Below are 12239 nucleotides of genomic sequence, written 5' to 3'. Positions count from 1 at the left end.
CTAGACTTTAAATTTCCGTTCTTGTTTGATTGCTGCTGTGATAGGTTCTATGGAAGATCGCGTTTTGTGGTCGAATTTATATAAAAAAAAGAAAGAGAGAGAGGTGGTGGCTCATCAGTTTTTGAGCCCTTGGTAAGGGTTGGCTCGTTCAATTTTCAGCTACTCATAGCGGGGGTCATCCTATTTTATAACAGGAATATTCACACATCTAATTGTAAAACAATACTTATCTTTAATAATCAAAGTTTTGATACTACTGGAACAGTTTGCCAGCCATTCCAGCAAAATTAAATGCATTCAAAATGCCACTGAGAACTGTATATGGATAGTATATATCAAGAAGGGCGAAAAACTATAAAATTTGTCAAATTGCGTTTTTCATTTTAAAAATTGCAGAAAAAAATTATGTTCTGGAGGAAGTTGGGAGAGATACCTCCGATGATGACAGTGATAGCGATGCGCCGTTAAGCGTACTTCGCCAAACTTAATTCCCCACAAAAGCGAGGCCGGAGTTTGTCATGCACAAAATGTCATTGGATTATGCAACCAAAAATTCTTGATAGGAGGTGGATCATGTAATTTTCAATCTTCATTTAGGGATGGGTCAGCCAGTTTTGTGCCACAAGGAAGGGGTGGGCCATGTGTTTTTTATCCACTACATTTCCAATGCTCCAGACCATCCCCCCCCCCCTCCCCGTCTATACTTTTTGACCATTCCCTAACCTAAGTTGAATGCCAAAGAGAGATGCCGTAGTTTTCGTGGCTTACGCCGCTAGCGGCGGCTTGGCCATTAGATCTCAGTTACCTTCGCAGAGAAAATACAACCAATCACCCAGGCTATCCGCCTTTGAAGGCAAATCATCTACTTTGAGAAACTTAAATAACTGTAAGTTTTTCTATAACTAACAGTTCTTCATCATCGCAAGATTGTGTTTCGGCTGTTTCCTTGCGGTTTTCTTTTATAAAAGCCATGAGTGATGTGATCGATGCTCCCGCTATCAGCACTGCACCCGCTGTGTAGAACGTGGCAGTGTAAGAACCGAGCTTGTCTGCCATCAAACCTGTGAAAAGAATTTAAAACCATCAAAGGTGCTTTAGTAAACAATTACTTCCATTAAAAATAAATTTGTTTTGAACAACTTTCGAAGGCTGAGATAAAAAGAGAAGTACTAGAAAAATCATACTCAGTTTTTCCTGACTATGGGTCCCCTCAACGATCGATTGAACTTCAACACGTACCCCTGAACCTAAGGAGTCCTCAGTAAAATTTTATACAGGCAGGCTCCGCCCCAACGTTCCATTTCTCGATCCTTGACATATTGAGTAATTATCAAAATGGATTCCCTTTCTTGTCTGGGGTCTGTTTCTCGAAACTTTCATGAACTTACTGGACCAAAAAGTATTGTATGTGCGCAATGTCAACAGATATTCAATTTTTTTTTTTATTTTAAAAGCTAAAGTATGAAATCATTAAAGAGCTAAGATACTCATCAGACCCGGTAAGTTGTCGGCATTTTCAAGAAATGGGCCCCTGAACCTCAAAGACAAAGATAAATAATAACCAATCGCCCGAAACCTTTTCCCAATTTCAAATTTACCTCCTGACTCCAGTTTGAAATTTCTAGATCTGACTACTATTTCTTTTCACTGTACAGCAACGATTTTTCCTTAAGCTTTTGTAACACCTTCCAAGGGGAGCCTTCCCGTATAACTCACTATTCGAGCATAAAGGTCATTCCTGTACAACAGCTGGATTTCTTATAGGTGACCTTCAACTATAAGAGGAAAAGAGGAATAACTCCAGATGACTCACCAAAACTTCAAAATGCCTTTCGGAATCATTGCGTAACAGATACTGGCAGTCCCCCGATTGAAATTATATGGTTGAGTGCATGTGACCTACCAGCATACGGAGGTCCGATACCGACACTAAAACCAGTAAAGAACAAGATGTAGCCCCACGCTTGATTGACTTTGCGTTGATCAACACACTCCAAAACCATCAAAGAGAATTGTCCATTAAAAGCACCGTCCATCAGTCCAAACGTCAGGAATATTGCCACTATGGAGCCGAATGATGTCGCTAACGGCAGACATAAGACGCACAATCCACTGATCGTCATACCTCCTTGATAAAGATGGAATCTGTTGAAGTATCTCAAGTCTCCCAGTTTGCAGAACAAATGTCGACTGAAGAAAGAAGTTATGGCAAAATATGTGAACAGCATCGAAGCCTTGTTTCCAGGAATATGAAGTTCTTGGTTACAGTGTTTGACCTGAAATAGAAAGAAAAACTGAGTTACTGCATGACTCCAGAGGAAAGGTAGATTGCTTGATTGTTTGCTGTTTGTTTCTTTGTTTGGTCAACTGGGTTGGTTGGTTGGTTGGTTGGTTGGTTGGTTGGTTGGTTGGTTGGTTGGTTGGTTGGTTGGTTGGTTGGTTGGTTGGTTGGTTGGTTAGTTGGTTGGTAAGTCAGTAAATTACTTGATCAATCGACTAGTTAATTAAGCAGTTATTAAGGCTGGCAGGTGACTTTTCTGTCGTAGGTAAATATAGATGTTCGACGTGACCAGCCGGAAATGAAAAAGAAAACATGACGAGAGATCATAATACTTACTATATGTACAGTTGGAATGTTATAACTCAAATTAACGACAGTGAGTGAGGTTAACAGGATCCAGAGAGATCGATTCCTGAATAGAGATGATGTTTGTGTTTCTTTCTCCCTTATTTTGGCGCTTTTATTGTCATTTAGTTCTTTCTTTAACTCGTCAACAGGAACAAAGACAGTTGAACACAAAGCACTTAAAAAATGCAATAGTGCAATTCCGCTAAGTGTCCATCTCCATCCAAATGCACTTAATAGGCATTGCACTGATTGAGTCATTACGAGCATGCCTATCGCAGGTGCAGATGCCACAATACCAACTGCCAGTGAACGCCACTTGACGAAGTGTTGCAGAACAACCATGAAAGAGGAGTTGTAGATCATTACATGACCAAATCCGGCGAGAACACCATATGTGAGGTACAACATCCACAGTTCAGAAGACAGTGTTGCGAGGAAATAAACAATTATTGATGCTACTGAGCCCAAAAAGGCAGTAAGCCTGCAGCTGAAGCGATCGATGATGAAGGAACAAATGGGACTGACAAGGGATCCGCACGCCATGTACAGGGCACCAACCCATGCTGAAAGAAAAAGTGTTGCGAACGTAATAATTATTGGAATCTCAATAAACCTCGTAACACAGCTGAGGTGGCGGCGGAATTGTCACAAAACAGACGTTTCTTTTAGTAGAGAAAATGGGGGACAAAACGTTTTCCACGAACGTGTAAGAACTATAAGTATTGGGTAAAATATGAAGCGAAGATCTGTATGGGCGTTTACATTGGCTCGCCTTCGGCTCGCCATTGTAGAGCCCAAACAGATCGGACGCCAATATTTTATCGTACTTATGAAAAGAGACAACAAATTGAATGCACAGTATTTTTATGCGATTCGGTCATTGACATGCATGTCAAAATATCATAGGTCCCGCAGGAGAGAGTGCACGGGACAATAGTAGAACTATTTAATATATATATTTAGCCAAGCCTAAAAGTGGAGCTCCAATTTTTTTCATAGCATTTATAGAATTATCTGCTTAGCGTATGACCGTAATAACCTCACCAGTTTCCATCCTTTCTGCAAGTTATATATATTTTTAGTGCATATGCAGCAAACTGCCCATTAACAATAACAACAACTACGTAATACTGAGGGCAAATGTTTTTTTGGAATGCCGATTCGTTGTAACAGAAGGCAATTTTTCTTCATTTTCCTTTCCCCGAGGGCAAAATTACTTACTCCTGATAGGTCGAGCGGCGAAAATACTCGCTCCAGATTGGCTGAGCACGCCAGTTCTACATTTCGTTGGTTTCTTCATTTTGTGTCCAAGAATAACGAGTTCTTTCAAGTTCTTTGGAGTTCGACTGTTTAAGCCGCGTTGTTTGTACCACAATTACATGGAACTCATGATCAAGTGCTGCAGCTAGAAAGAAAATTCCTAAACGTCAAGTTTTCGTGCCAAGAAACAGCAAAAGATTATTTGTGTCAAAGCTAAAAATTGGCATTGGATTGACTTTTGTTTAGCTGAGAAACTGAAATCAGTCATGGCGACCAAGTGCTTTCACCTCCCTACTTCTTCTTACAACGAATGATAACCGAGTATAACAGTGTCCTTTTGATGTGAGGAAGGAGCAGGTCAAATTCAGTGGAAGAAATGACTCGGTAAGTTCCTTCTTTAGATCCATCGTTTGCTGTGTTTTATCGATCTATTTTCGTTGATTTTCAAGCGGTAAGAAGCTTCATAGCGCAGGTGAACAATAATTTGATGCCTGACATAAAGTTTTATCGTTGTTAGTATACTCCTGTATTAAACTTATATTCTTTCTTCATTACATGTGTAAAATTTACAACTCCGTTAATATTGCGCCGACCGAAACCTAAATAAACGCCAAGAAAAGGAGAACAGGGAGAAATCACTCTTCTTGGTTGGAGAACCGTGCAGTGTGAACGAAATTGCACCAAAACAAAATGTTCAAAAATTAGTTTCTCCACGAATATTTGTCCTATCGAAACGATTGAAGTATATTTGTAAAGCTTGAAACACGCACAATAAGGGAAAAAATATTGATTGTTGCTCAGAAACGCATTAGACTAGCAAACGGCTAGCAAGTTGCCTAAATTGGTAGGTTGCGTTCAAGTTAACAGAGAAAGAAAAATTCACCGTTGTTTGCTCATGTTCCTCACAAATCCCTTAAATTAGGTCATTTCACGTTGTTGTTTTGCGGATGACGGCAAAGAAATGTACCAAAATTTAATATGCAGAACGATTGTTTTGTTTAATTGTTGTTGCTGCCGTCGTCGTTGGTATTAACAAGGTTCCCAGACTTATTTGGCGCTCGGATAAAAATGTTTGAAAAATCATAACTCAGTCAATATTCCTCCTACTAAAATAATTCTGGCCCTTACAAAAATGTTTTAAACACTTTAACGCTTGGTTGTGACTCGAAATATCAGAGCGTTTCAAATTTGTGCGTGTCTATACAGTCCAAGCGCATGGAAGCAGAGCGGCGCAAATGCATTGCATGTACACGGCTCCAAAACAAAATGTTCAAAAAGTAATTCTTCTGCGAATATTGGTGGTATCGAAACGGTTAAGTATCTGTCTAAAGCTTGAAACACGTAACATAAAGAAAAAATACCGATTGTTGCCTGGAAGAAAGCATTTTCGTTTACAAATGATTTGTAAGCGGCCGTCAAATTGCACGTCATGATAATATTTTTGGTGTAATAGCAACTGAGCGAACCGGGGGGAAAAATTGGGAAATTCAAAACTGTGTCAATTCTGCTCCTATAGTAATAAATCCAGTCTCTATATAAATGTTAACAAATGGAGAACATTGGAAAAAAGTCTTTGGTGTTTGGTAGAATTATTTTGGAGCATTTAAACTTGTGTGGGTTTACAATCACACGAGAGCTGCGGTGCGAATGAAAAAAACAAGGCCACGAAAAAATATTTTTCAAAAATTAATTTCTACACCAAATAATATCGATGATATCGAGAATTTAATAACGATTGAATCATCTGTCGGTAAAACTTTAAACACGTAACATAAAGAAAATTAGCGATTGTTGCCTGGAAGAAAGCATTTTCGTTTACAAATGATTTGTAAACGGCCGTCGAATCACGTACTGCATGATATTTTCTGCGAGAGCAAGAAAGCTCCCGGGGGAAAATGTTTGGAAATTCAAATTTGGGTCAATTCTTCTCTTATAGTAAAAGTTCTAGTCTCTAAATAAACGTTAAAAAATGGAGAATACTGGAAAATAGTCTTTGGCTTTTGGTAAAATTTCAGAGCTTTTAAACTTGTGTGTGTTTACAAACACATAAGAGCCGCGTGGTGCGAATGAAAGAAGCACGGCCACGAAAAAATATTTTTCAAAAATGAATTTCTACACCAATATCGATGGTATCAAGAATTTAATGAACGATTGAAGCATCTGTCGTTTAGGCTTTAAACGCGTATCATAAAGAAAAGTTATCGATTGTTCCCTAGAAGAAAGCATTTTAGTTTACAAATGAGCTATAAACGGCCGTCGAATCACGTAAACATTATATTTCTGCGAGAGCACGATAGCTCCCGGGGAATAATGTTTGGAAATCAAAACTGTGTCAATTCTGCTCCTATAGTAATAGTTCTAGTCTCTAAATAAATTAACAAGTGGAGAATACGGGAAATAGTCTTTGGCTTTTGGTACAATTATTTCAGAGCTTTTTTTAAAAGCTTGTGTGAGTTTACAAACACATGAGAGCTGGCGGTGCGAATGAAAAAAAAAACTGTGACGCCCACGAAACACAATGTTCAAGAATTAATTTTTACACGAATATCGATGGTATCGAGAATTAAATAAACGATTAAAGTATCTGTGTAAAGCTTGAAACACGTAGCATAATAAATCATCGATTTTTGCCTGGAAGAAAATATTTTCGTTTACAAATGATCTGTTAAAACGGCCGTCGGAATCACGTAAACATGGTATTTTTTGCGAGAGCAAGTTTATAGTTTTAAAATAGCTCACAGGGAAAATGTTTGGAAATTCAAAACTGTGTCAATTCTCCTCCTAATTTTTAATAATTCTAGTCTCTAAATAAACGTTAAGAAAAGGTGAATACAAAAAAATGAAGGCTCTTTGGTGTTTGGTAGAATTATTTCAGAGCTTTAGAACTTGTGTGTGTTTACAATCACGTGAGGGCGATGCGGTGCGAATGAAAAAACGCGGCCACGAAACATTTTTTAATAATTTACTTCTCTTCGAATATAAGTGACATCGAAAGCGATTAAAGTGTCAATGTAAAGCTATTTTAGAGTTCTGAAAGTTGCCATAACTGATCGCGAACGGGTGATATAGACAAAGGCTTCTTTAAACTTACTTTTCCGGCCGGTCTGCTTTAACGCTCTCTTTCACGCTGAACTTTGCTTAATCGTCCCCGCTTTTCTGTTTTCTTTTTCTCTCTCTTTCTCCTCTTTCCACGTTTGTCAACATATCCAACAAAAAAATATAAATTGACTTTGTACTTTGTGTTCCCTATCATTTCTGTTGTCCATGCAACTTCCCGCCAAACAAACACGGGCGCGTTAGCATTGTGGGATTGCGTACGTACGGGCGGTCGGTCGGACGCATGTGACGTCATAACCAAACCAAAATTTCTCGCACTGATGGGTTTACCAAAATCTCTTAGCTATGGGGCTCGCGGAGCTCCGCTATAATTTATAATTTTCAGTCACTGGTAAACCGTGAGTTTGGTGACAAGTTTTCGTTCTCCGAAAACTGAAGCGAAAGAAATTGCCTTGCTGTCTGAAACGGTACCTAAAAATACGAAATACAATACAAAATGGGTGGTGAACGTTTTACTACCTAGCAGAACACGAGAATGAAAAAAAGCGCAGGTGGAAACAGTTAGAGGGAACGGACTTAAGAGAACTGATGTCGAGGACTTGTCAGCCCCACTCGAACACATGTCCGCAAAGAGCTTAAGTGTCATTGTCTGAGAAAGTGTTCCAGGGGCCAAAACTTGCGGTCAACCGATTTGGCTGAAACTTGGCACGGAAGTTGGTTGCCATGAGATATTTGAAAAGCCAATTTGGCTCACTTCTCTGACTTTAAGTTTTAGAGTTTCAGGGGGGGTCTCATTTTTTGCCCTTTGAGCACAAAAAATCCAGCCTTTCAGAGGTCATTTTGAAAGTGCCATAAAACCCAACTGGTAAATTGTGCTGCCAAATGAATTTGACCATGAATATTACTATAATAGAGCTTTCATTTTATGAATGTAACTTTGTCCTCAAAGTATTGGACAGAGAGGAGCCTGGGGCTAGAGTTTGGCCAAAATTAATGTCAAAATTACAACTCAAAATTGCCATTCTTCAAAAAATCATTGTATCTACCTGCCTTCTTGCATAACATCCGTACCTGAACCGTTATTTACTTTAGTGACCCAATTATCAAAATCAGCAGAGAAAAATTTGGCTTATCACGGTTTGTCGAATTTTTTTTCACAAACACTCCATGCCTCTATAAGGTCATGCAAAATGGAATTGTGAGCATAATTCACGCCATAGACAAACCAAATTGTTGACATGAAGCCCTTATTCTGTATTTGGTCAGTAAAAATAAATTGTTAAAGCCAAATCAGTTTAATTGTTCAGAAATACTCTGATTCTTACCTTACAATTGCTCTTAAAGACCTTTGATTAGGGACGACCATTAGAAAAGTGATGGGGGGGGGGTGGGGGATTTTCAGTTTGCAGGAATTTTTTTTTTTTTTTTTTTTTTGTGCTCAGTGCTTGTGCAGGAATTTTTTTTTTCGGTTGATACCCTCTGCACGAATTTTTTGTTTTGTTTTGTTTTCCAGAAAGGTAGGGCAGACTGGGTCCCTTCCCTCGCTATATACGTGACAAGAATGGATTTTGATTGGCCTGCTTTTGTTGAAGACAATCAGAACAATACATCCCGACTAGGAGAGGAGAGAGTTTAATGAATAAATTAATGTACAGATTTGTAGCTTCAGAGAAGAAAAAAAAAACAAGATGCCTTTACTGGCATGTACACGTGATGCTGTGTCTGATTCATTTGTTCCAATTGTATGCTTCGCAAATTGATAAAACTATCCTTGCTAATGGAATAGTTTGAGTTACGAAGATTGCGTTATGTTGTTTTCCTTGTGTTACGCTACTAAGGTTCTACCGGAAACTTCGGAAATTCCATAAAGATAACGTAAGCGTTTCAATGACCTCTCCTCAATCATCGTGTCCTAAAACTGACAAACAAAGCACGATTCCTTGGCCAAGAACTCTCTAATTTCCATCGTTTTAAAGGTTGAGTGCTTCTTAGAAGTTATTCTTTCGATTTACCGCTTCAAAATAGTTAATTTTCCGTTTGAAAACGGCTCACTTGAGTCCAGAACATGTTAACAATATGGCGCCACAAATTTAATGTGAGATTAAGGAATAAATCAAATAATGGTTTGACGTCACACAAGAAGGGGTGAGTGAGTCACCTCCCTCGCGAAATACGCGACAAGAATGGATTTTGATTGGCCCGCTTTTGTTGAAGACAATCAGAACAATACATCCCGAGTAGGAGAGAGGAAGGTTTAATGAATAAATTAATGCACCAATTTGTGGCTACGACGAAAAAAAAAAAAGAAATCGACCCGTTTTAAGACACAATATGCCCCTCAGGGCATCCCGCATAAAAAAAAAATCGACCCGTTTTTAGACACGGTATGCCCCTGAGGGCATCCCGCGTAATAAATATCCTTAAAGGAACTAATTACTTTCATATTCAATTGTCGCCTGACGTGGCACAAACAGATACTTCAGACTAACTAATTCCTTCGTTTCTGCGGTTATTTGTCCCTCAAGAAAACTACCAACGGTAAGTATATGACATTCGCCTCTAGTTTCGTTAGCTGTGATTTCATACAATAACAAAAGATGAGAATTTCGTCAAAAAGAGGGTAGGAGGGGTATCTGACGCCGGTGGGTGAAACAACATAACGCTATCTTTGTGACTCATACCACTGCATGCACACATGGAAAACGCTGAAAGGATTTTATGAATTTGGATGATATCCATTATTTTTAGCCTGAGTGCCATGCTTTTATCTCTCAGCTCAGATTGCTTCACGAGAATTAGCCCGCATGACAGGCGCTTTATGAGCCAAGCGGGGAGAACGCGATATTTCGCGCGGAGCGCGACACGAGCGCAAAGCGCGAGACGAGGGGAAGAGCGTTCGCCCCGCTTGGCTCGATCATAAAGCGCCTGTCATGCAGGCTACACGAGAATTTCCGGTATCTCTGAAATTGCTGTGATAATTTCACGCAATAAACGATCTCTTAACAAGCTTAGTCAATATGAAATGCTATCTAATCTTTGCAAGCTTATGTGCACTCTGGAGGGATGATGAACGGTGTTTGGAGCGAAAAATCAATTATGTTATTGCCTGCTATGAAAACAATCTCGGTGTAAGGTTACGTTGTGATGGTGCAAACAATCTGGGTGCAATGTTACTTTGTGATTGTGCAATCAATCTGGGTACAAGGTTACGTTGAAATGGTGCAATCTACGTTGATAAAGACGACGAATAGCAAGTTAAGCGTTTAGTTAGATGGTAACAATTGTAGTTTGCGATTGTCGTCGAGTTCGAAACGTGTTCACTAGTCGTACTTAGAGATCCTTTTCGAGGAGGACATTAATTACTGCTTGAGGCAACTGCTTTTACCTAGACTCTGTTTGGTTGATATAGCTTGTAATAGCGGTGTTCATGCAGGGGCACCCAACGACCAAATTTTCCTAAATACGTCAGACGCACCTAAAATGGATTTCTGTCTGCTTTTTCTGTACGTTAATTTATTCATTAAACCCTCCCCTCTCCTACTCGGGATGTATTGTTCTGATTGTCTTCAACAAAAGCAGGCCAATCAAAATCCATTCTTCTCGCTTATATCGTGGGGGAGGGGACCCACTCACACCTACCTGCGTGACGTCAAAGTATCATTTGATTTATTCATAAAACCGGATTAAATTGTGGCGCCATATTGTTAACATGTTGTGGACTCAAGTGTGCCGTTTTCAAACGGAAATTTCACCATTTTGAAACGGTAAATCGAAAGAATAACCTCTAAGAAGCACTCGACATTTAAAACGGTGGAAATTGGAGAATTCCTGGCGAAGGAATCGTGCTTTGTTTTACAGTCTTAGACCCGACGATGGGAGACTGAAAGGAGGTCATTGAGAAGCTTACGCAGGCTCCCGGCTTACGTTATCGTAATGGAATTTCCGAAAGTTCCGCTGAAACCCTAAGTGGCGTAACAAAAGGGAAACAACGTAACGCGATCTTCGTGACTCAAACTATTCCATTAGCAAGGATATATTTTATAAATCTGCGAAGCATACTGTTGGAATAAATGAATCAGCCACTGAGCATCACGCGTAAATGCGAGTATAGGCATCTTGTTTGTAATAATCCGAGCTGTCGTGAATTGTAATACCACGTTGCCGTGATTTGTAATAAGCCGGTTAGTTCTTTCAGTGGCAATCGACCGAGTTCATTTCTACAGGCTACCTTTAGGCTGACGTTTAGGTTGACTTGAATGAAGATCAAAATTGTTATGGGCAACTCTTCAAAAAATATAATATGTGGCTCCTGATTGGACGCATCATTCTCCTCCCACGTCAAAAAAGCGATACGCACCATTTGATTGGCTAATACCTGAAAATTTACTTCGCACCTTTTCAGTGCCTAATAAATCTCAGTATGATGTAAAGTATATGAAATGATTCAAATATGAACTGCGGATGTAGATGAAAGTGAGAAGTGATCATCGCAGTGAATTTTCCAATTTATGCAATTGGAAATTAGAAGCCTGAAAAAAATTCAGGCTACAACGGAATTCGAACCTGGACCTCCGCGTTACTGGTGCGCTGCTCTACCAACTGAGCTATGAAGCCACACATTGGGAGCAAGGTCAATTGTGGGTTCCCATTTTCCCGTGAGAGGAGTGAAAAGATGTAAAGTATATTGAAATGATTCATATATGAACTGCGGATGTAGATGAAAGTGAGAAGTGATCATCGCAGTGAATTTCCCAATTTATGCAATTGGAAATTAGAAGCCTTAAAAAAATTTAGGCTTCAACGGGATTTAAACCCGTGATCTACGCGTTACCAGTGTGATGCTCTACCAACTGAGCCATGAAGCCACACATTGGGAGCAAGGTCAATTGTGGGTTCCCATTTCCCCGCGAGAGGAGTGAAATGATGTAAAGTATATGAAATGATGATCTCAGAAATCTCAGTTTGTATACAATAAGGGTATTTCGTGTTTTTTTTTAGTTAGTTAAATCAGACTTGCCAAAAGCTTATCAGCTTTGAGCTTTAGAAAAAAAAACCTTATCTTTAACAGACTTTTCGTAATCTTTACGTTTTACCGCGGTTTAGGCATGTTCATTACTAGTGTCAAATTTCTGAATTTCACCCGCGAGTCATTCTTAGCGCATTAACCTGGCTAGTACTCGAAAGTCAAGCTACAGTACAGTACATAAAAATCGTCACAACTTCTGACAAATGGAAAACCATAAAAACAAATATTTGGAGCCCGTTTTTTAACGAACTTGATTCTGAAGGTCCG

The 12239-nt window shown here is 39.3% G+C and overlaps 2 protein-coding genes across 2 annotated transcripts in view; one reads left to right on the top strand and one right to left on the bottom strand.

Moving 5' to 3' along the window:
• Positions 1 to 1820: 1820 nt before the first annotated feature.
• On the bottom strand, positions 1821 to 7100 carry LOC146465222 (monocarboxylate transporter 10-like). The gene is made up of 3 exons (XM_085128820.1): positions 6981 to 7100; positions 2614 to 3192; positions 1821 to 2302 (listed from the first exon to the last, which is right to left on the bottom strand). Exons 2-3 carry the CDS (start codon positions 3170 to 3172, stop codon positions 1839 to 1841), a joined length of 1023 nt encoding a protein of 340 aa, XP_084984946.1. The 5' UTR covers positions 3173 to 3192; positions 6981 to 7100; the 3' UTR covers positions 1821 to 1838.
• Positions 7101 to 9400: 2300 nt separating this feature from the next.
• Positions 9401 to 12239, top strand: part of LOC146465221 (monocarboxylate transporter 10-like) — a 13842-nt gene continuing 11003 nt past the window's right edge. The window contains exon 1 of the mRNA XM_085128668.1: positions 9401 to 9484. The gene's annotated coding sequence lies outside the window, so the exon portion shown is untranslated. The remainder of the gene's footprint in view (positions 9485 to 12239) is intronic.

The sequence above is a fragment of the Pavona decussata genome, unplaced genomic scaffold (genome assembly GCF_977016875.1).
Source record: "Pavona decussata unplaced genomic scaffold, jaPavDecu1.1 SCAFFOLD_156, whole genome shotgun sequence".
In the NCBI taxonomy this organism is placed as follows: domain Eukaryota; kingdom Metazoa; phylum Cnidaria; class Anthozoa; order Scleractinia; family Agariciidae; genus Pavona; species Pavona decussata.
This window is presented reverse-complemented; position numbering and strand designations above follow the sequence as displayed.